Genomic DNA, 24,250 nt, shown 5'->3' with positions numbered 1-24,250 from the left:
CCTTCCCCTCCGCACAGCATCTGTATATGTGTTTGCACAGATTTATAACTCTATTTATTTTACTTGTACATATTTACTATTCTATTTTGTTAATTATGTGCATCTAGCTTTACTTCTATTTATTTTGATGACTTGACACCTGTCCACATGTTTTGTTTTGTTTTCTGTCTCCCCCTTCTAGACTGTTGTTGGGTAGGGACCATCTCTATATGTTGCCAACTTGTACTTCCCAAGTGCTTGGTACAGTGCTCTGCACACAGTCAATGCTCAATAAATACGATTGAATGAATGAATTAATTAATTAATCGTTACAAGCATTACGTTTTCATGGCATTAGCATACCTACATTCCCTTCTTAACCTTCTATCTTCATTTTTTGCCCACTTCTTCTTCTCATGCTTTAAAAGGAGCACCCCTTCTATGCCTTTGCTCTAATAGGAGTTCATTGGTAATTCTCTTAAAAGTAATATTTTCCTTAACGTAAAAGCAGCTGTTCACCAGGAAGCCCTGTGTTAGCAACAGGACAGAAGGGAACAGAATATGCCAAAAATAAATTATATTTGTGCCTATAGAAGGAAAAAACATGGCACACCTACAGTTCTGGCCCTGATTAAGGGGTTCAGAGTATTCATTTTCCACTTCAGTCCGAGGTTGAAGTGGCAAAGGACAGTTTAAATTTCAGGTCGGTTTCTGAGAGTTAAACCTGTAAGTGTTAAATGGCAAATAAAATCTATTTAAACTGAATCGTCTATTTTCACACATAGTTATGCTATCATTATCTGAAGTTTGTAAACCCTTTGTGTTTATTTCCCATAATGGCCTTACTCTACCTGAAATTTGTTTGTTGCTATTTGTAACCATTGAGAAGAGTACTGTTTTTGGTGCTATTTTTATTCTACCAATGTTACCTTTTCATAGAAACAAGTCTAACTCTCTGGGTGCCCCAGATTCAATGTGGTTAGAGAAGCTTTACAGTTAGGGGATTTGGGATGTGCTTTAGCTTTCAATCAACTCTAGTATAACAAAGAGCTTTTGCTGTTAGAAGTGCCGTCTCTGTCTTTGCCTATGCGATGGAGCAAATAAGCTGTCATAGAGGATTGTAGAGCAAAACCAGAACTGCATTACAATGAGTTTCACAATTTAGTTGAACATTTAAATGAATGATCCTGTTTGTGTTTTTCAAAGTGCAGAGATAATCAATATTCAATAATAGAAAAAATATTCTTACAAATTTGGCTGAATCAATAAATGGTATTTATTGAAAGCTGTGTTCAGAGCACTGTATGAAGTATTTGGGAGAGTACACTATAATAAAATAGAGTTGGGAGGCATGTTCTCTGCCTACAGTGAACTTACAAGCTAGAAGGGGATACTGAAGGCAATGTTTTATCATTTTTACATTTTGGCTGGTTCTCTGTTTCCTTAGGACCTTATCATCAATGATGAAAATTGTGAGAATTCAGAATTCTGTAATATGGCAGACCTCCTGTAATCTTTGCAGGATTCTTTCCCTGCCTCTGACAAGGGCTGGCCATCTGTCTTTTTCAGTGATGCAATGGCAGTTTGTAGGGAATCCTACAGCTTCTTTAGTGAGGGGTAAAAAAAACTTTGGTTATTGCTAACATTGCCGTACCATCTGTTTAGCCTTAGCAACTTTGATCTCCTGTTTCTCCCCACTTCAGTCTATACTTCACTCTGCTGTCCAGATTATCTTTCTACAGAAACACTCTGGGCATGTCACCCCCTTCCAAAAAAATCTCCAGTAGTTGCCTATCAACCTTCATATGAAGCAAAAACTCCTCACTATTGGCTTCAAGGCTCTCCATCACCTTGCCCCCTCCTACCTCACCTCCCTTTTCTCCTTCTACAGCCCAGCCCACATACTCTGCTCTTCTGCCGCTAACCTCCTCAATGTGCCTCGTTCACATCTGTCCCACCATCAACCCCTGGTCCACATCCTACCTCTGGCCTGGAATGCCCTCCCTCCTCACATTCTCCAAACTAGTTCACTTCCCCCCTTCAAAGCCCTACTGAAAGTTCACCTCCTCCAGGAGGCCTTCCCAGACTGAGCCCCCATTTTCCTCTGCTCCTCCTCCCCTCACCATCTCCCCTACTCCCTACCTCTGATCTACCCCCTTCCTTGCCCTGTAGCACTTATGTATATTTGTACATATTTATTATTCTATTCATTTTATTAGTGATGTGTATATTTATATAATTTTATTTATCTATTTTGATGCAATTGATGCCTGTCTACTTGATTTGTTGTCTGTCTGCCCCTTCTAGACTGTGAGCCCATTGTTGGGTAGAAACCATCTCTATATGTTGCCAGTTTATACTTCCCAAGAATTTAGTACAGTGCTCTGCACACAGTAAGCACTCAATAAATATGATTGAATGGATGAATATCCATATGGAATGCCTGTTTTCTATACATGCAGTGCCTAGGTCACTTGCATGGGGCTTTCACTGACCATTTCAATGAGTGAAACTATGATATTTATTGAGTGCTTACGGTATACAGTTGACCATATTAAGCAAATGGTAAAGTACAATACACTAGAGTTGATAGAGTTGCCCACAGGAAACCTACAGTTTGGAGATATTAATTTCCACCAAAAGCACTGCTGTAGTTTTTATTTTATTATGGCATTTGTTAAGCACTTACTATGTGCCAGGCATTGTACTGAGAGGAGGTAAGTACACGCTAATTAGGTTGGACATAATCCGCATCCCACACAGAGCACACTATATTAATCCCCATTTTACAGATTAGGTAACTGTGTCACTGAGAAGTTAAGTGACTTGTCCAAGGTCACACAGCAGAGAAGTGACAGAGCTGGGATTAGAATCCCCTCTTCTGAGTGGGACTGGTTCCCTCATCGCCTCCTCTCCACCAAGTCCCTGGCATGGGGCTCTGGACACCAAGAGAATGAACAGCATCTTCCACTCTCCATCTCTCCGCTCCTACCTGACCTTATGGAAAAGTTATTGATTTTCCAGCCTTTCTGGGTCTGTTGCTCATGTGAACATGTCTTCTCTGTCTTCAAATAGGGGCACATCACTAGTTCAGGAGACCAATCAGAGGATGGGAAAGGCAGAGCATTCAAGAGGCAGATTACCCCCTTAGAAGATCTGGCTTTAGAGAAATAATCAAAGCAGGCAGTTAGTAGACCAATAGTTATTTTTGGTGCAATCTGGACTACGCAAGTTGAGTAAAAGCCTTCATTTTCTTGGGTGTCATTTTATAGCAAAGTAAATGGTTGTGTACCTTTCAATCCATAAATCAATGATTGAGTGCCTATGTAGCAGTTAATAATTGTGGTATTTGTTTAGCACTTACTATGTGTCAAGAACTGTACTAAGAACTGGGATAGATACAAAATAATCAGATCTTACATGGGGCTCACATTATAGGTAGTACAGGTATTTAACCCCCATTGTGCAGATGAGAGAACTGAGGCACAGAGAAGTTAAGTGATCTTCCCATTGTCACACAGCAGGCGAGTGAAAGAGCTGAGGTTAGAACTCAGGTCCTCTGATTCTCAGGCCCTTGCTCTTTCCATTAGGCAATGCTGTTTCCCTAAAAACAATACAATGCAGTAAAGTATAAGTGAATTGGCAGACAGAATCCCTGCCCTTAAACAATTTTTACACTCCATTGGGGGATGGTAACTGTGATATTTGTTAAACCCTTACGATGTGCTAAGCACCATTTATTGAGGACTTACTATGTGCAAAGCTCTGTATTAAGTACTTGGACAGTAGTCAGAAAGTAAGGCAGTCTTATTTATTGAGCACTTACTATATGCAGTATACTGTACTGAGCACTTGAAAGAGTACAATATAACAATATAACAGACATATTCCCTGCCCACAATGAATGTACAGTCTAGAGAAGGAGACAGACATTAATACAAATAAATTACAGATGTGTACATAAATGCTGAGGGGGTGGCATGGGGAATGAATATAGAAGACAAGTCAGGGCAATGCAGAAGGGATTGCAAGAAAAGGAAAAGAAGACTAAGTCAGGTAAGGCTTTCAAGGATGGGAGAGTTATTGTCTATTGGATATGATGAAGGAGCACGCTTCAGGCCAGAGGCAGGATGTGGGCAAAAAGTCCGTGGTGAGATAGACAAGATCTAGGTACAGTGTATGGGTGGGCATTAAAGGGATGAAGTGTGTGGGCTGAGTTGTAGTAGAAGAGTATTTGTTAAGTAGCTGGGGCAAGGTGATTGAGTGCTTTAAAGCCGAAGGTAAAGAGTTTCTATTTGATACAGAGCTGGATGGGTATTAACTGGAGGTTCTTGAAAAGTTGGAAAACATAGCCTAAACATTTTTGTAGAAAATGATCTGGGCAGTAGAGTGAAGTATGGACTGGAGGGGGGAAAGACAGGACGTTGGAAAGTCAACAAGGAGGGCAAAATAGTGATCAAAGCAGGATAGGATAAGTGATTCAATTAATGTGATAGCAATTTGAATGGAGAGGAAAGGGCAGATTTTAGTGATGTTGTGAATATTGAACCAACAGAATTTAGTGGAGGATTGAATATGTAGATTGAAGGAGAGTGAAGAGCCAGGGATAATGCCAAGGTTATGGGCTGTGAGACCGAAAGGATGGTGGTGCCATTTACAGTAATGGGAAAATTGGGGAAGGAGAAGGTTTGAGTGGGAAGTTCTGTTTTAGACATGTTATGTTTGAGGTGACGGGAGTACAACCACATAGAGATGTCTTGAAGGCAGTTTGAAATTCGAGACTGGACAATGGGAGAGAGATCAAGGCTGCAGATGTAGATTTGGGAATTATACACAATAGACATGGTAGTTGAAACCATGTGAGTGAGAGAAGCAGAGTGGCTTAGTGGAAAGAGCCCAGGCTTGGGAGTCAGAGGTCACAGCCCTTAGAACAGTGCTTTGCATATTGTAAGCACTTAATAAATGCCATTATTATTATATGGGTTCTAATCCCAACTCCATCACTTGTCAGCTGTGTGACTTTGGGCACGTCACTTCTCTGTGCCTCAGTTACCTCATCTGTAAAATGGGGATTAAGACTGTGAGCCCCACCTGGGACCTGATAACCTTGACCTCCTCTCCCAGTGCTTAGAAGAGTGCTTGGCACAGAGTAAGTGATTAACAAATACCATTAAGCTTAGTACAGTGCTGTAAGCTTTTAGTACAGTGATTTGCACACAGTAAGTGCTCAATAAGTACGATGGAGTGAAGTGAGTGGGTGTAGATGGCAACAGAAGGGGGCCCAGAACTGAACCTTAAGGGACACCCACAGTTAAGGGGTGGGAGGCAGAGAAGGAACTTGTGAAAGAGACTGAGAATGGCAGCCAAAGTGATAAGAGGAGAGCCAGGAGAGGACAGTGTCTTTGAAACTGAGTTGGTTAATGTTTCCGGGAGAAGGAGCTGGTCAACAGTGTCAAAGAGGGCTGAGAGGTTGACGAGGATTAAGATGGAGTAGTGGTTATATGATTTGGCAAAAAGGAAATCATTTGTGACATTTGAGTCAGCAGTTTATGTGAAGTGAAGGGGACAAAAGCTAGGTTGGAAGGGGTCAAGGAAAGAATTGAAGATGAGGAACTTGAGACAGTTGGTATAGACAACTTGCTCAAGAAGTTTGAAGAGGAATGGTAGGAGACAGATGGAGCGATAACTGGAGGGAGACATGGGTACAAGAAAGTGTTATTTTTAGGGCAGGGCAACATGGGCATGTTTGAAAGCAGTGGGAAAGGAGCCACTGGAGAACGAACAGTTGAAGATGTCATTTAGGGAGGAAAGAAAGGAGGGGACAAGTGTTTAGATAAGGTAGGAAGGGATAGGATTGGATTTGAAGGTGGAGGGGTTGGATTTTGAGAGAAGGCATGAGGCCTCCTCTTGAGATACTACTGGGAAAGATCGGAGAGTGGAATAAGGGGCAGAAGGAGGAGGGCAAGAGAGACTTTAGGGAGATCACGCCTGATAGTTTTGATTTTCTCAGTGAAGTATGTAGCCACATTATTAGGGGCAAATGATGGGGGAGAAAGGGTACAGGGGGTTTGAGGAAGGAATTAAATGGCTGGAACAACTGGTGAGGGAAATGGGCATGGCTGTCAATAAGGATAGAGAAATAAGTTTGCCAAACAGAGGAGAGGACAGAATTAAAGCACATGAGGTCAGCTTTATATTTAGATTTCTGCCAGTAGCATTCTGCAACTCATGCGCAAGGTGAAGGAGGTAGACAGTGGAGACTATCCAGGGCTATGTGTTAGTGGTATAAGTTCAGCAGAGGGATAGGGGAGCACGTGAGGTGAGTTCAGTAGAGAAGGCGGTGTTGAGAGTGTCAATTTGTTCTTCAAGGGAATGTAGATTGGGTATGGAGCCTAAAAGGGATATGATGACCTGAGAAATGAATAGGGTTGAAAGATTGGTGATCTCTGTAGGGGAAAAGTATTAATTTATGGGAAGTTGTGTGGGAGAAAAGGCAGGTGAGGAGGTTGTGATCAGATTAGAGGGAATACCAGAGTTGGTGAGGATAGAGATTGTACATTGGCTAGAGATGATGAGATTGATTGTGGTGAGTGGGTGAGTTGGGATGGAGCAGGAGACCAGTGGAGTTGAGGAGGTGATAGAAAGTGGGGAGCAGAAGGATCATCAGGAAGATCTACGTGGACACTGAGGTCCCCAAGGATCAAAGTAGAGATGGAGAAAGAGAGAAGAAATTGAGAAGGGATCAAAATGGTTAAAAATTTTGGGGGTGGTAGGTGACCATTACTAGAATCTGGAGTGGGTGGTAGATGTGGATGATGTCGGCTTTAAAGGAAGGGGAAAAGGGGATGGGGAAGGTGAAATGATGTGAAAGAGACATTGGAGCATGATAAGGAAATCAGGACCTCCCCCTTTCCCAGTGAGTCTGGGGGAGTGGGGGAAAATGACACCCTCTCTAGATAGAACAACAGGGGAGACCACATCAACTGGGGAGAGGCAGATTTCAGTGATTGAGAGGAGGAGCGGTGACTGAGTCAGGAACAGGTCAAGGATGAAGGTAAGCTTCTCCATGATGGATAGTACAATGCAACAGAGTTGTTACATTCATTCATTCAATCATATTTATTGAGTGCTTACTGTGTGCAAAGCACTGTACTAAGCATTTACATATGATCCCTGCCTACAAGGAGCTTACAGTCTAAGGGAAGGATAGTCACTGAAATAAATTACAGACAGAGGAAGTGGAAGAAATATGTACAGTGCTGTGGGGCTGAGGGTGCGTTCATCTCGAGTGCTTAAGGGTAACAGATACAAATTTCAAAGTCTTAGGTACAGATCTAAGTGCACAGGCTATACAGAGGAGAAGGTAGGTAGTGGAAATGAGGGCTTAGAGGATATGTGACTTTAGTGGGGTTTTGAAGGTGGGCAGAGGGTTGGTATGAATAATATGAAGGGGGTTAGAGTTCCAAGCCAGAAGGTGGACATGGGCAGAGGTTGGCAATGAGATAGATGAAGGTACTTGAGTAGGATGACATTAGAGGAGCAAAGTGTGTGGGCTGAGTCTTTAGGAGATAAGGGAGGTGAAGTAAGGTAAGAGGAAGATAGATGATTGAGGGTCTAAAAGTCGATGGTAAGGAATTTTTATTTGACATGTAGGTGATTGTGGGCAACCATTGGAGGTTTTTGAGGAGTGGGGTACAAGTGCTGAAAGTTTCTTAGAAAAGTTATCCATGCAGCAGAACGAAGACTGGAAAGGGGAGAGACAGTGAGGAGGCTAATGCAGTGGTCAAGGTGGGAAATAAGTGTTTGGATTGGCATGGTACTTGGATGGAAAGAAAAGAACAGATCCCAGGTTTTGTGAAGGTAGAGTCCACAGAATTTTGTGACAAATTGAATATGAGGGTTGAATGAGAGATGAGTCTGAGTCCAGAGATGTGGGATAGGTACAATTTGGGGCCTGCAACTGCAGCCAGAGTAGCAAGCACATCTACGTCTACTGCTTTTCCAATGTTCTAATTTTTGTGGAGGCATGTTGCTACTGATCTTTTACATTGAGCTATGTGCTAAAAATAAGCCTCAGGAAAAACAGAGTTATGTATAGGGATGTACCTGGAAAACCCTACACCCAACAAATAGTCATTGTTGTGACCTAGTGCATAGAGCACAGGCCTGGCTCTACCACCTGTATGCTGTGTGACTTTGGGAAAATCACTTCACTTCTTTGGGCCTCAGTTACTACATATGGGAAATGGAAATTAATACTGTGAGGCCCATGTCAAACAGGGACTGTGTTCAGCCAAATTTGCTTGAATCCATGCCAGTACTTAGTACATTGCATAGCACATAGTAAGCTCTTACCAAAATACTCCACTCATCATCATCGTCAGGATGTAATGCTATACCAAGTTTTACTAGTTCATTGTCAATACAGGAGTTGATACTATGTCCGAATTCTGCTAGTAAGGCAGCACATTCGTTTATTTATTCAATCAATCATTTATTGAGTGCTTACTGCAACCTTTGAATCAACCAAAAACTCCTCATTCTCGGCTTCAAGGCTCTCCATCAACTCACCCCCCTCCTACCTCCCTTCGCTCATTCTACAGCCCAGCCCGCACACTCCGCTCTTCTGCCACTAACGTCCTCACTGTGCCTCATTCTCGCCTGTCCTGCCGTCCACCTCTGGCCCACGTCCTTCCTCTGGCCTGGAATGCCCTCCCTCCACACATCCACCAAACTAGCTCTCTTTCTCCCTTCAAAGCCCTACTGAGAGCTCACCTCCTCCAGGAGGCCTTCCCAGACTGAGCCCCCCCTTTTTCCTCACCTCCTCCTTCTCCCCTCCCCATTGCCTACCCGCCCTACCCCCTTTCCCTCCCTCCAGCACTTGTATATCTTTCTAAATATTTATTACCGTATTCAATTTGTACATATTTACTATATTTATTTTATTAATAATGTGTATATTAGCTATAATTCTATTTATTCTGATAGTATTGATACCTGTCTACTTGTTTTGCTTTGTTGTCTGTCTCCCCCTTCTAGACTGTGAGCCTATTGTTGGGTAGGGACCATCTCTATATGTTGCCGATTTGTACTTCCCAAGCGCTTAGTACAGTGCTGTGCACACCATAAATGCTCAATAAATACCATTGAATGAATGAATGAATACTTTGTGCAGAACTCTACTGTACTAAGCGCATCAAGGAGTACGATACAACAATAAACAGACACATCCCCTGCCCACAATGAGATTACAATCAAAGAAATAAATTACAGATATGTACAAAACTGTTATGAGGCTGGGAGTGGGGAAGAATCAAGGGAGCAAGTCAGGGCAATGCAGAAGAGAGTGGGAGAAGAGGAAAGGAAGACCTCTTGGAGGAGGTGTGTCTTCAATAAGGCTTTGAAAGGGCAGAGAGTCATTGTCTGTAGAATTTGAATAGGTAGAGTATTCTAGACCAGAGTTGGACATGGACACTGGCTAGGGGTCAGCAGTGTGATAGACGAGATTGAGGAACATTGATAAAGGAGTGTATGAGCTAGGTTGTAGGAGAGTAGCAAGGTGAGGTAGGAGGGGGCAAGGTGGTTGAGTTTTTTAAATAATGATTGTGGCATGTGTTAAGCACTTACTGTCAGACACTGTAATAAGCACTGGGGTGGATACAAGCAAATCAGGCTGGACACAGTGACTGTCCCACATGGGGCTCGCATCTTAATCCCCATTTTACAGATGAGGTAACTGAGGGATAGAGAAGTCAAGTGACTTGCCCAAGGCCACAAATCAGACAAGTGGCATAGCTGGTAATTAGTACCCATGACCTTTTGATTCCCAGACCCATGCTGTATCCCGTATTCCATTATAATGGTGAAGAGTTTTTGTTTGATGTGCAGTTGGATGGGTGACCACTGGAGTTTTTTGAGGAGCAGAGTGACATATCCTGAATGTTTTTGTAGAAAAATGATCTGGGCAGCAGAGTGAGATATGGACTGGAGTGGGGAGAGGCAGGAGGTTGGGAGGTCAGCAAGGAGTCTGATGCAGTAATCCAGGTGGGATAGGATGTGATTTTCTTAACATTTTAGCAGTTTGGATGGAGAGGAAAGGGAAAATCTTAGCGATGTTTTGAAGGTGGGACTAACAGGATTTATTGATGGATTGAACATGTGGGTTGAATGAGAGAGGAGTCAAGGATAACACCATGGTTACGGGCTTGTGAGACAGGAAGGATGGTGGTGCCATCTAAAGTGATGGCAAAATCATGGGAGGATGGGTTTGAGTGGGAAGTTAAGGAGTTCTGTTTTGGACATTTTAAGCTTGAGGTGATGGGAGGAAATCCAAGTACAGATCTCTTGAAGGCAAAAGGAAATACAAGACTGCAGAGAGAGAGAGAGAGAGAGAGAGAGAGATCAGGGCTGGAGATGTAGATTTTGCTCAGATTGTCAAAGGTTATTCAATAGTATTTATTGAGTGTTTACTGTGTGCAAAGCACCTGGGAGAATATGTTACAACAACAAACTGACACAGTCCCTGACCATAATGAGCTTACAGTTTAGAGGGTGGCCAACTGAATCAAGACAATCATCATGGCTTTGGGGAAATTGATTACGTTTCGAGGAATATCAATAGACTTGCAATTAGCAAGGACATCAATGATGTAAGGGACTATCTTCACATGCTTCTCTGTTATGGGTAGCGACTATTTCTGCTAATTCTGTTGCATTGTACTCAAGTGGTTTGTATAGTGCTCTGCATATACTAAGGGCTCAATAAATGTGATTGATTGAATGACTGATGTGCACATAGTGTGACATTAATTGTGAGTCACTGTGCCATTGCTGAGGATTTTCAGTCCTTAATACTAGCTAAAGGTATTGATGTTTAGATGATGAGAAACAAGAAATGAGGCAGTGCCTAAAATAAACAAAAATACACACTGGCATACATTCTTTTTAGAAACAAGCAAGAATAATCATCGTTTAATGTGCCCTTGCCAGCTTCATGGCAGGATGAGTAGCATTGGCCCTCCAGGAGTTGGTTGAAAGTCCTACCCAAAAAGGCCTGGCTGGCTCCAATTTGCAGAGTAGCCACTCTTCATAAAGGATAATTTGTCTGGCTCTCTTCATCAAGTGATTGGTCATGTGACTCATCGTCTGGCAATTCATCTGAGAGAGCCAGTAAGTTTACTAGTCTCTTCATTAGCCCCTGGAGCACTTAATTTCACACCACTCTGAAATTTCCTTTAATTCACACCCAAGAACGTGTGTGCCACTTAGGAAATCCTTACCATCAGTTTTAAAGTACTCAAAAACCTTGCCACTCCAACCTTTCCTTAATGATTTCAAACTTACAAGCCAATCCACACACTTCACTTCTCTAATGCCAATCTACTATTGTACCTCAGTCTAATCTATTTCGCCACCAACCCAGCACCTACATCCTGCATCTGGACTGGAAAGTCCTCCCCATGCATATCTGACAGATGGTCACTCTCCTCACCTTCAAAGCTCTTTTAAAAGCAAATCTCCTCCAACAGAATTTCCTGACCCTATTTCCTCTTTTCCCACTCCTTTTTCCATCATCCTTGCCCTTGGATTTGCAGCCTTTATTCACACACTCTCAGCTCTACAGCACTTATGTATGTATCAGTAATGAATTTATATTAATGTCTGCCTCACCCTCTAGGCATTACAGTCATTGTGGGTAGAGAGTGCTTCTACCAGTTATGGTGTACTCTCCTAAGTGTTTAATACAGTAAGCACTTAACAAATTTGATTGACTGACTTAGAAGTGATATGGTTCCATGACTAGGAATAGCCAGGAAAGTGCTGAGAGAAAAAAGTGTTTTTATTTCTTTCTGACTTCCACATCTTTAAATGTGGTGGACTTTGGAGAACCAAAAACTATTAGCTGGCTCCTTTTCTGCTGATCCTACTTTCACAAATGGATCTTAAAATGAACTAGGAAAAATACTCATTATTATTACTATTATCATTATTATAATTGCATTTAGAGAAGCAGCGCAGGAGTCAGGGGTCATGGGTTCAAATTCTGGCTCTGCCACTTGTCAGCTGTGTGACTTTGGGCATGGCACATCACTTCTCTGAGCCTCAATTACCTCATCTGTAAAATGGGGATTAAGACTGTGAGCCCCACCTGGGACAACCTGATCACCTTGTATCCTCCCCTGCGCTTAGAACAGTGCTTTGCACATAGTAAGCACTTAACAAATGCCATTATATTATTTTTGTTATTTTATTTGTTAAGTGCTTACTATGTGTCAAGCTCTGTTCTAAGCACTGGGCTAGTTGCAAGTTAAACAGTTTGGACATAGTCCCTGTCCATGCTGCTTCTCTTGTTTCCATTAGAAAAATAGAAAGTTTAGTCTATTCTTATTATGTCTAGAGTCACGCAATTTAATTCAGTCCTACTCTAGTTTGTTACCATTTACCCCTTTGAGACCTTTCTGGTGTCCAGAGCACCCACTCACTAGTAATATAAATCCACAAAACTCTTCACCCTTCCCACAATCCTGATGTTGGTGGCAAGCACCTTTTTACACTTACCTGCATAGTGTCCACTGCTTGCTGTCCATTCTGGAAGCTTGAGGGCACCTTCCTGAGCAGCAGAAGAGCGGTCCCCTGTTTTGTTTTTTTTTTCCTAATTTTATTTAAGACTACCATGTGTCCAGCACTGTATTAAGCCCTGGGGTAGATGCAAGATTTAATCAGGTTAGACACAGTCCATGTCCCACATGAGGCTCACAGTCTTTCAGAGGGAGAACGAGTTGAACAGCATTTTACAGATGAGGTAACCGAGACCCAGAGAAATTAAGTGACTTGTCCAAGGTCACACAGCAGACAAGTAGTGGAGCCTGGATTAGAGCCCAGATTCTCTGACTCCTAAGCCCATGTTCCTTCCACTACACCACGCTGTTTCTCTTATTCTCTGGTGCCTTCCTTAAGTGCCCCTGGCCCCCATTTCTATCCCACCCAAAGGCATTACTTTTGCCCCTCATTTCCATAAGTATCTTCTCTGGGAGTTCTTCCCCCTAATAAGTGATTCAGGACACTATGGAGGTAGGTAAAGTACCCCTTTGCCCATGTCCTCCTTCAAGGATTCTGTGCAGATTTCTTTTCTTTACTTTGTGTCTGTGGTCTCTGTGGATTCATGGAATCTCTGGACTTTCATTTATTCCTCATTTTCCATGGAAGACTTTTCTACTCTGAGTGTAAGTCCTTTCTCTTTTCCAGTAGTGCCTCTTCTATTCAAAGTGATTTCTTTCACCCTTACCATGGCCCCACAGTTACACTCTGAAGAAACCTCAGTAATTTCTCTCTCTTACCAAGATACCTACAGCCCTTCCACCACAATCCTTATTGGTTTGCAACCTAAGGCATATGGGAGTCGCACAGGACCTCAGCACCTTTCTAATTTCCCCTGATCCCCAGTTACAGCCACGTGATCACTTACAGTAACATAGTTCTTTATTCCTCTCAGTAAAGTCCTGATTTGGTGATATCATCTAAGATCTAAATAAGGTCTCTGACAGTGCCTGTTGGTTTTTTATGCACTTCACTTTGTCCGAGAAGAGAGCTTATTATTTTTTTAAATGCTAGCCTCTCTGCCTAAAATGCAGAATGCTAGTTCAGTAACTATCTAATGCTAAGACTGTACATGATGAATACAGTCTGTTAGTTCTTAAAATCTGAACATACTGAAGGCATTTATTTTACACTGAAATGCATGATTGCATGCATTCGTTAGCAAGTAAAAATAAGACTTGTGATACTCTGGGATCTCTACTTTGTTCTACTGTAATATATTAGCAAAGTCAAAGGAATTTTTCTCAAAGTCGTTTTGTCCTTAATCCTTTCCCCATCATCACATTTCCCGCCCACCCCCCCCCCAAAAAAGGGCAGGTTTATTTATGGATTTTTTTTTCTCCTGATATCAGTGAAGGAGAGGAAATGAATTTAGCTATATCAAAAAATCTGTCTGGGCAATAGCTAAAGCAGAATAGGAACTGACCAGGAGGATAAGGTGACTCAGATCCAATGTGTAGTTTGTGCAAGGGGTTTTAGTGTGTGCTGTATTTTGCTGAAGGATAGACTGAGCCAGTTAATTGTGTATTGCTTCTATACGGAATGGAAGTAATCATATTTGTTAAGCACTGTGTGCCAAACAGTGTACTAAATGCTGGGAAAGGGTATACAGGTCCCCTGAAATAGATACAGGCTCTCAAGGGGATACATTACAACAACATAAAGGACAAGGACAAATATGCAGTGCATAAAATAAAATAAAATAAAAACAAGTCTGTAGGGAGCTGTGGCTAGAGGAGTAGAATTTCTCCTCATGATTCAGTGTCCACAGCAATGACTATGCAGCCACTAGCTTTCCTGAGGTTCTATGAGGCCTCATGCTGAGGTGCTGTTTTCTCATTTTCACTGGTGTCACAGAAAGCAGCATGGAATGGAGTGTCCACAGTACTGTGGACAGGAAATAGTTCTGGTTCTTGCTGTTAAGAAAGAAGGTAGTTTGCTTGGCCGCAGTGAGCGAGGCCAAGACTGTGCAGGGAGGCAATCCTGCAAATACTGGATGTTTCATTCACTTCTGAACGTGAAGCGGGTATTTAAAGGTTGAGTAATGATTTTACACCCATCACAGAATACACAAAGAATTCTGGGGGCAGGAAGAGAGTTCCCTAGCCCCAGGTGGAGGCCAGGCTGAGGCTATGCAATTTCAGTTGATAAACATGCTACATCCAGTTTTTAATTCCCAAACTGGAGCCCCTAAAGAATACATGTAGTAAAATGGAATACATACAGCATACTAGTGGCCCTCTATTTATTTCTTTATTTTTTCTGAAAATTATACAAGGAATAATACCAACATTTGTAAAGAATGGATTTCATTGTGATTCATGTGGCAAGGTAAAGCTGTCTTAGTGGATAAGCTGATTCAGGGGTCTGTTTCACAGGCAGATATGCTATTGAGTGTTTACTAAGAGTTTATATGTATAATTGTGTTGAATTAATTTAATTAGCACTGAAGTGATTCAGCTTGTGTTTAATAAAAAGTTTCATATTCAGAGCATATTCAGGTGTATTTCGTTGTGGACTCCTGAGGATCAATTTTTTTTAAGACGTGAAATAGCTCAAAATTAGATCTGATTCATTTTGAAGTCAGTATGTGGGATATTGTCAAAAAGGGGAATCATATTCATTAAATGTTTATAGTGATTTTTTTTGTCTTTGGAATAATGTCTTTAAGAATTTTCACAAATACATGATCTGACTTGCAAACACACACACACACACACACACACACACACACTCTTAAAAGGCTCTGGATCAGAGCAACATTTCCTTTGTTCAGCAAGTGATAACTAGACCTAACTTTCTATCATATTGATTGAATTCCATGTGTTTGGACAGATAAACCACTGGAGAGTACCCAGAAACTTGATCCCTTTCTCGAGGGCTAAGTGCAGTTACTTTGAGGTGTTTGTGGAATGAGGAAATCAGAAGAACCTTGATTTAAATTTCTGGGCAAGTCATGGCTGTCAGATTAATTGGAATGTAATATGATATTGAACAAAATATGTGGAAATTGCTTGAACTGACTGTGTGAACCTGTAGACAGGGAACACGTTTACCAACTCCATTGTACTCTCCCAAGTGCTTAGTACATTGTTCTGTGCTTAGTAAGTGCTCAGTAAAGTATTCAATTAGCTCATCGCTTCTTACCTTACCTCAGACCTTTCGTATTCCATCTGAGTCTGCACACTGTGCCTTGATATTATTAAGCCTTGATATTGCCTATCTTGCCATCCATCCCTTTCTCACATCCTTCGTCTGGCCTTGAAGTCCCTTTCCCACCATATATAACAAATCATCATTCTCTCCACATTCAAACCCTTATGAAAATCACATCTCCAAGAAGTCTTTCCCAATTAAGTCTTCTTTTGCCTGACTCCATTCCATACATATATATATATATATATATATATACATATATATATATATATATATATATATGTATATATATATATATATATGTATATATGGAATATATACATATATTCAATTTATATATATATATATATGTATGGAATGGAGTCAGGCAAAAGACTCCATATATATATATACATATATTCAATTTATTTATTCATTTATTTAAATTTAAATTATCTCCACTGCTAGACATCCTGGCATGGCCAGAATATTGTAGTCATCCTGGATCTTGAGAAACTGGAGACTTTCGTTCTCATGCTGCTTTCCCCACACATGTTCTGTGATCTTCCTAAGTTAAGTGAATCTGTTCTCACACTCAACTCTCTTACCACCAACCTAGTGCTCACATCTTCCTCCCTCAGTTCTTCCAGGCCACATTCTTCCCCTCCTTTGAAGTTCTCTTCAAATGTCATCTCCATGAGGGATCTCCTGATTGATCCCCCCACATTTCTAGCCATGCCATCCCATCAGAGCCCAACACTCTGCCTATGTTTAATGCCTCTCTAAAATCACATCTCCCTCCAAGCCCTCATATCCTCTACCGTCTGCTTTATCTATGCACTTGATACTCACCCATCGTCAGCCCTACACCACTCATGTACATATCTGTAATTATTTTAATGCCTGCCTTCTCTTCTAAGCTACAAGCTCCTTGTGTCCACGTGTCCACTGACTCTCCCAAACGTTTAGTACAGTGGTCTACACAGTCATCGCTCAGTAAGGGTGGATTGATTAATGCAGTTGGAAATTTTCCCTTTTTTTCCTTCCACAACTCTCTTTTGAAATGGGACCTAGGTAAGGACAACCTCTCTGATTAAAATTCACTTTTTACCTCCACCTCTATGCTCCCTTGTTCCTAGCTATGGTTTGTATCTGGAGAATAGGATGGAAGGATATGTGAGTGCCCTTCTCTGGTTTTCTCAGGACTTTTCTTTCCACCTTTCCTACTGTGCCTGCACATTGACATTTCCGAATGTAAAGGGACTCTATCTCCTTTCTGTCTCCAGAGTTTCAAGCGGCAACTGAAATTGAAGAACTGAATATGGGAAGTAGATAGACTTTTCTTCCTTCTCCACTTGACAGTTTGCAGTACTTGGTACCTCCTGGATATGCAGGGAAAACTGTTTCCCCCTGCTTCAGTCTATACTTCACTCTGCTGCCTAGATTATCTTTCTACAGAAACGTTCTGGGCACGTCACCCTGCTCCTCAAAAATCTCCAGTGGTTGCCTATCATCCTCAATATCAAGCAAAAACTCCTCACCATTGGTTTCAAAACTCTCCATCACCTTGCCCCTTCTTACTTCATCTCCCTTCTCTCCTCTACATCCCATCCCACACACACCACTCCTCTGTTGCCAATCTTCTCACCATGCCTCATTCTCATCCATCCCACCATCAAACCCTGGCCCATGTTCTACTCTGGCCTGGAATGCCCTCCTAACTCAAAACTGCCAAACTAGCACACTTCCCCGCTTCAAAGCCCTACTGAAAGCTCACGTTCTCCAGCAGGCCTTCCCAGACTAAGCTCCCCCTTTCCTCTGCTCCCCCTCCCCTCCTGATCACCCTGACTCACTCCCTTTGCACTACCTCCCTCCCTGCCCCATACCACCACTTGTGTGTGTGTGTATATATATATATATATATTTATAATTATAATTCTATTTATTTTTATTAATGATGTATATATGTATAATTCTTTCAATTTATAATGATGTTACTGATGCCTGTTTACTTGTTTAGATGTCTGTCTCCCCCTTCTCATCTGCGAGTCTGCTGTGGACAGGGATTGTCTCTGTTGCTGAATTGTACTTCCCAAGTGCTTAGTACAATGCCCTGCATACAGTAATGGCGCAATAAATAACGATTGAATGAATGAATGAATGAAAACTAAGAAGAATATTTAGGTCAAATTCCATTTCATTTCATCCTTGAAGTGGCAGTGCCGCTACTCCATGCATTTCCACTTCTCAAATGCTTATTTTTAATTATCAAAAGGGAAGACTTTCCTAACTATGAGCTGTTCTTTGAACATGTGCTTTTAGAACAAAAAAAAATATATTGGGAGCAACAGGTATAAAGAAAAACATTTGTTGCAACTGCAAATTAACCAACAAATTAAAGCCTCCAATTGCTTAACTTCTGTTTAGGAATGAATTTTGGAATGTTAATTAAAGAGTGTTCTTCTTCAAGGAATTCACTAGTGAGAAAATGAGCATTCTTCTTTGAGGGTCACTCTGTAAAAATGAAATTTTATCAATTGAAGAATGAATTTAAGATATTTGTCTCTGTTCAAATTACAGGAAGGGAGTATTACAGGCAGGGAGTGTTTGGTGGTGTCACCAGCAAAGTATACCTAATAACGAAGTTCTAAAATGACCAAAATCAAAGTAAAATGGAATGTTTACATCATGCTCAAGACAAAAGGGAGGCAAAAACAGTGTCCTCGTCTGTAAAGACAATGTATATATACTTTTAAGGGAAGGTAACAACAGTGGTCTTGTCTGTGTAGAAAAATGGCTATTATTTGAAAGGATTTTAAGAGTGGGTAATGATTTATTGCCCCAAATGCACTGGAAAACTAACTCAGTCACTTGCAGAAAGAATATTAAATAGACAGGGATCAATTTCTTTGGCATTATATCCTACTAATCCAGGCCAAAGACTTACTCCAGGACCATGATAAAAAGTCAACACATATTGCAATTCTAATAGTAGTAGGAGGAGTAGGAGTAGCATTTGTTAACCACACACTTGATATGGTGCACTTTACTAGGCACTTGGAAAGTACAAAAGAAAGTAGTGATATGACATCCCTGTCCACAAGGAACCTAAATCCTAATGGGGTACAAAAACATAAAAGGACTTACAACCAGAGAAGTCAAAAATAAATAAAATAAAATGGGCACATATGTACCTAAGTGTTAAAGTTGTCCGAAGGGATAATAAAGCTAAAGAATTTGGGAAATTAACCGAGAAATCTGTTGGGGGAAGTGGGATTTTATAAAGTGATGTGAATGTGGGGAAAGCTATGATCTGCCATATCTAGAAAGGGAACAAGTTCTGAACCAGGGCAACAGTGTGAGCAAGCAGTGTTGCCAAGTGGAAAGAGCACAGGCTTGAGAGTCAGAATACCTGGGTTATAATCCTGGTGCTGCCACTTGTCTTCTGGGTGACCTTGAGCAAGTCACTTAGTGCCTCTGTACCTCATTTACGAAAAGCAGTGATTAGTATTTTGAGCACACTGTGGGACAGAAACTGTGTCCAACCCTATTATCTTTTATCTACACCAATGCTTAGTACAGTGTCTGTCACATAGTAATCACTTAACAAAGCAGTGTGGCTCAGTGAAAAGAGCACAGGCTTGGGAGTCAGAGGTCTTGGGTTCTAATACAAGCTCTGCCACTTAACAGCTGTGTGACTTTGGGCAAGTCTCTTAACTTCTCTGTGCCTCAGTTACCTCATCTGGAAAATGGGGATTAATGCTATGAGCCCCTTGTGGGACAACCTGATTACCTTGTATATCCCCCATTGCTTAGAACAGTGCTTGGCACATAGTAAGCGTTTAACAAATACCAAAATGATGATGATGGTGATTAATATTTAAAAAGCCAGATAATGGAGGTGAAAGAGTTGAGAATGACTTACAAATAGAAGGTTGGCTTGGGAGGAACACTGCTAGCAAATTGGAGAATACAGAGAAGAAGACAGGCGAGTAGATGGGACTGGATGGTTGGGAAGCTTGAAGCAAATTGTGCAGAGTTTGTGTTTGATGTCAAGAGATGCAGGGAACGACTGGAGCATTGTGAGGAGAGGAGAGGTACTGACTGAGCAATGCTCCAGGAAGATGAATAGTTTTGGTAGAGCAGTTTCCCAATTTGAGGATCTGTTATACTGTTTTAGCTGTCTCAGACATATTTACTTTCCAAAAAACATCAAGCTTAGAGGGTGCTGATTTCTTAAGGAATACAAAAAACATTGGGTAAGTTCCATATGGAAGAAGCTGTCTAGAGTTCCGAGTGAATAAGGAAGGGAACAGGATGAAGGAGCAGGGAGAGAGTCAGATAAAGGACTCCTTGCAAAAGCCAGCTCCCAATGATGATCCATTGTGATTCAGCCTAAGGTTGAATTCAGCCTACTTTGGAAATTCCTAACAGTAAGTCTGGAATGGTAGCTTCTGCTACTTGCGTGGTCATGGTGCAACAAATAGAATTCAAAAGTAGCTTTATCTTTTATTGATATCTGTCTGATCTGCTAAGACAAAAAAGTTATATGCTCAAAATGAATATAATATTTTTATAGTTCTCATGTAGAATGAATGCCTGCATTTACATAGCAGTCTATCACTTTCAGGTATAGATATAGGCATGATTTTTTTCTATACTTATGAGAAAGATTGTAGAGACAGATCTTGAAACTGGCATTAATCAACAAGCAGTGAAATAACCTTGTGCACTCCTGACTGATAGGATTTCAAAAGATTAGAAACATGAGAGAAAGAAAAAGAGATGGGTGCAGGTCTGTATTTGTATTTTGACTCATCCTATTTATATTCTGTGCCTTTGTTTTTTATTTCACAAAATTAGTCTTGACAGCTCTCCTATATAGTGCCCAGTACTGTGCTTGTCACACAGTGGAGGCATAATAATACTATTGCTACCGATAATGTCGCATGAAATTATACTTTAGCAGAGATTTTATCTATGATATTGATCAACATCTCTGGCTTTCTGTTTCTTTTTCAGTTATATGTAATAGATTCAGTTAATTATAGATGCCAGAGATCCCACATACATGCTTCATACATCTGAACCAGTTAATGCTCTATTTAAAAATCTGCACCAATGTTGCTAACCCCCAGTTACATAATACCCATTTTCAACTCTTTTTGCCTCTTTTGTTATCACTGAAAAACATTTCCAATAAATTCTGTCTAATCAAAAAAGCTGAAGTTGTTTTTCTTTCTTAAGTTCTGGCAGATTTAAATTATCCTGAAAGTAGAGAATTTTTTTCTGTTTTCAGATTTTTGACTGGAAAAGTAAGCACCAGATTTACTAATGAAACATTTGTTTTGGAAGTGTTATCTTCAGATTAGATAAGGTACCACCCAAAGGAGTATGATACTTTCAGCCTATGAAATGAGAATACCAACTCTCCCTTTTTTTAAGTTGGAAATGAGGATTTTTTTCAAACATTGAACTTTTTTTTTAAATTCAATCCAGAATACCTGTCTGTCATTATTCCTAAATGTTTTACTGCTTCTGAAGTTGGTAATTAGTAAATTAATCACTCAGTGTGTGGCTTATAGCCTGGTTTAAATTCAACTGATAATCCTTAATAAGAAAAATTGTATCTTTTCTCCTAAATTTGAAGTTTTGATCTCAATCCATAAATAATTAGAGAAGAATTTGGAGAAAGAGAGAGTAGTGTATTTTAAAAATAGTCAGAGCATTCCATTTCTCCATTCACCTTGTATTCAATTAATTAATCAATCTATCAAATTTATTTAGTACTTACTGTGTGCAGAGCACTATGCTAAGTACTTGGGAGAGTACAACATAACAAAAGTGGTAGACATGTTCCCTGCCTGCAATAAGCTTACAGTCTAGAGGGGCAGACAGGAATTAATATGAATAATAACTTTCAGATATATACATAAGTCCTGTGGGACTGCGGTAGGGGTAATAATAAAGCATGTTAATCCAAGCACAAGGGTGACATAGAAGGGAATTAAGGAAATGAGGGATTTGTTTTAAACTCAATACCTAACATATCACTATTATTATTATTATCATCATCATCATTATCATTCTTTTCAGCCATGAATATTTCTAGGTTGATTCATTGAAGGTTCATTCTCACAGGAGCCTCTCTTCCTCCTTAACACTGCTAATGAGGGCAGCATCACAGACCAAGACACTGTGAGTACATAACATTAAAATAGGCACCTGTTTTCTATCTTCCTGAGTGGGCTCTAGGCTCTATCCTTGGGAGATGGGCAGAGTTTGAAGTGCAGAACTGAGGCAGACCACGTGCATCTACTTCCTGCTGCTCTGGCACGTAGCAAAGTGATGGGTTAGCATGAATAGAGACTTACACTCTACCAGAGGCCATATAAAATGAGAGTGATTTCCTTTCTAAGTGTGTGAAGTTTGTAAGTATCCTTTGTTAGTACATTTCTGTTCAGTGAGAAAGTGTCTGTAAAGAGATGTAGTTTGTCAGTGACTTTCCAGAGACTAGCAATGTAAGGACTATAAATTCAAATCCTACTTCTGCAACAGATTTTCTGTTTTACCCGATAGAGTCAATTCACTTCCCTGTGGCTACATTTTCCTTTGGTCAAATGAGGTGCAAGGAAAATATGTGCTTCTAGGGAATTCAGTGATAGGTGATGGATAGATACTCTAGACTTTGAAGTGGCTGTTAACATTACCCTAGCCTGAAGCAGACAATCTGTGACCTGTGATTAATCTTTCTCAATTCCTATTTTACTTTTTTTGTATTTCTTAACCTGAGCTATATATTGGAGCATAGCTGAGAAATGTACTATCTGTTTACTTTAATTCTGTTCTATATAGTCTCCAGATTGCCAGGGAGACACATTTTGAGGTAGTAGTTCAGCATGATTAGAAATACACTCCATGACAAATTTTGAACTGCAGCCATACTGATCGTTCCAGAAGACAGTGTAACTTTATAAATCTTGCCAAAAGTTAACAGAGCTCAGAACCTTTGACTGTTATCCAGATTAAAAAGAATAGGTTCACAGTAGAGGCCACTGCTGTTTGAGAGAAACAAACTGACACCCTAACCAATATCAATAATGCTCTTGGCAAGATCTGCCTGTCATTATTTTATAGATATAGGTCGTCTCCGACCCATAGCGATGCCATAGACACATCTCTCCCAGAACGCCCCACCGCCATCTGCAATCGTTTTGATAATGTAACCATAGAGTTTTCTTGGTAAAAAATACAGAAGTGGTTTACCATTACCTCCTTTTGTGCAGTAAACTTGAGTCTCCGCTCTTGACTCTCTACCATGCTGGTGCTGCCCAGCACAGGTGAGTTTTTGATTTGTAACAGATTGCCTTCCATTCGCTATCCACTACCCAAACTGGATATGCCTCTGCTTGACTCTCCCTCTCGTAGCTGAGACTGGTAGAGTACTGGAAACTCTCCAGGTGTGACCCTGAGGAGGTGTAGATATGGTAGACTGATACCCAGAGAAGTATTTGTGTCCCTTGAAAGAGACCATACTGTGGGAAATTTAAAAGGACAAGGAAAACCATTCTATTTCCCTTTTAAAAAGTATTGTTGTGTGGCTGATTTTGCAGTGATCATAGTTTTGGTTGACTGAGGTGACTGAAGTTCATGAACCTCATTATCAATGAGTCTGTCCTACTACATGATGCTAAATGCAGAATGCAATTTTTGCAGATGAGAAGCATTACAGGAAAGTGTAGCATGATTAGGAAGGGAATTGAGAATTGAGAAAAAGGGACTATGTAGCAAAACCAAAAAGAACAATATTTTACAAGCAATGGTATTTATTGACCCTTACTGTGTGAGAGCACTGTACTACGAGCTTGAGAGAATATGGCTCATTTCCTGTCAATAAGAAGATGACAGTCTAGAAAGGGATAGACATCAAAATTAACTATGTCTATTTACATAATACCTGTGGAGCTGAGAATGGAGTGATTATTGGAGAAGCAGTGTGGCTCAGTGGAAAGAGCACGGGCTTTGGAGTCAGAAGTCATGGGTTCAAATTCTGGCTCCACCACTTGTTAGCTGTGTGACTTTGGGCAAGTCACTTCACTTCTCTGGGCCTCAGTTCCCTCATCTGTAAAATGGGGATGAAGACTGTGAGCCCCATGTGGGACAAACTGATCACCTTGTATCCCCCCAGCGCTTAGAACAGTGCTTTGCACATAGTAAGTGCTTAATAAATGCCATGTACAGGCAACAGGGGGGGAAAGGGAGTAGGGGAAATAAGTGCTCAGTCAGGGAAAGCCACTTGAGGGAGAGATTCATTCATTCATTCAATCGTATTTATTGAGCAGTTACTGTGTGCAGAGCACTGTACTAAACGCTGAGAGATTATTTTAGTAAGGTTTTGAGGAAGAGTGGTTGTGTGTACTGGTCAGAGGGAAAATGTGGGCAAGGGATGGTAGTGAAATCAATGCATTTGAAGTACTGTGAGTAGATTGGCATTAGAGGAGGAAAGTATGCAGACAGTTGTAATAGGAGGAAATCAGTA

The 24,250-nt window shown here is 40.8% G+C and overlaps 1 protein-coding gene across 10 annotated transcripts in view; it reads left to right on the top strand.

Moving 5' to 3' along the window:
• PCDH9 (protocadherin 9) overlaps positions 1–24,250 on the top strand; it is a 1,202,247-nt gene that overhangs the window by 1,162,088 nt on the left and 15,909 nt on the right. Inside the window, exon 6 of one of the 10 annotated variants that reach the window (XM_038760934.1) lies at positions 21,808–21,850. The exons of the other annotated variants lie outside the window; for them this stretch is intronic. Coding sequence (XP_038616862.1) covers positions 21,808–21,836 — 29 coding nt within the window. The 3' untranslated portion in view covers positions 21,837–21,850. Of the gene's footprint in view, positions 1–21,807; positions 21,851–24,250 lie in introns of those variants that run through there. 10 annotated transcript variants of the gene reach the window in all.

Source organism: Tachyglossus aculeatus, chromosome 2, assembly GCF_015852505.1.
Source record: "Tachyglossus aculeatus isolate mTacAcu1 chromosome 2, mTacAcu1.pri, whole genome shotgun sequence".
Classification (NCBI taxonomy): Eukaryota; Metazoa; Chordata; class Mammalia; order Monotremata; family Tachyglossidae; genus Tachyglossus; species Tachyglossus aculeatus.
The sequence above is the reverse complement of the archived record's forward strand: the minus strand, read 5'-3'. Positions and strand labels throughout refer to the sequence as shown.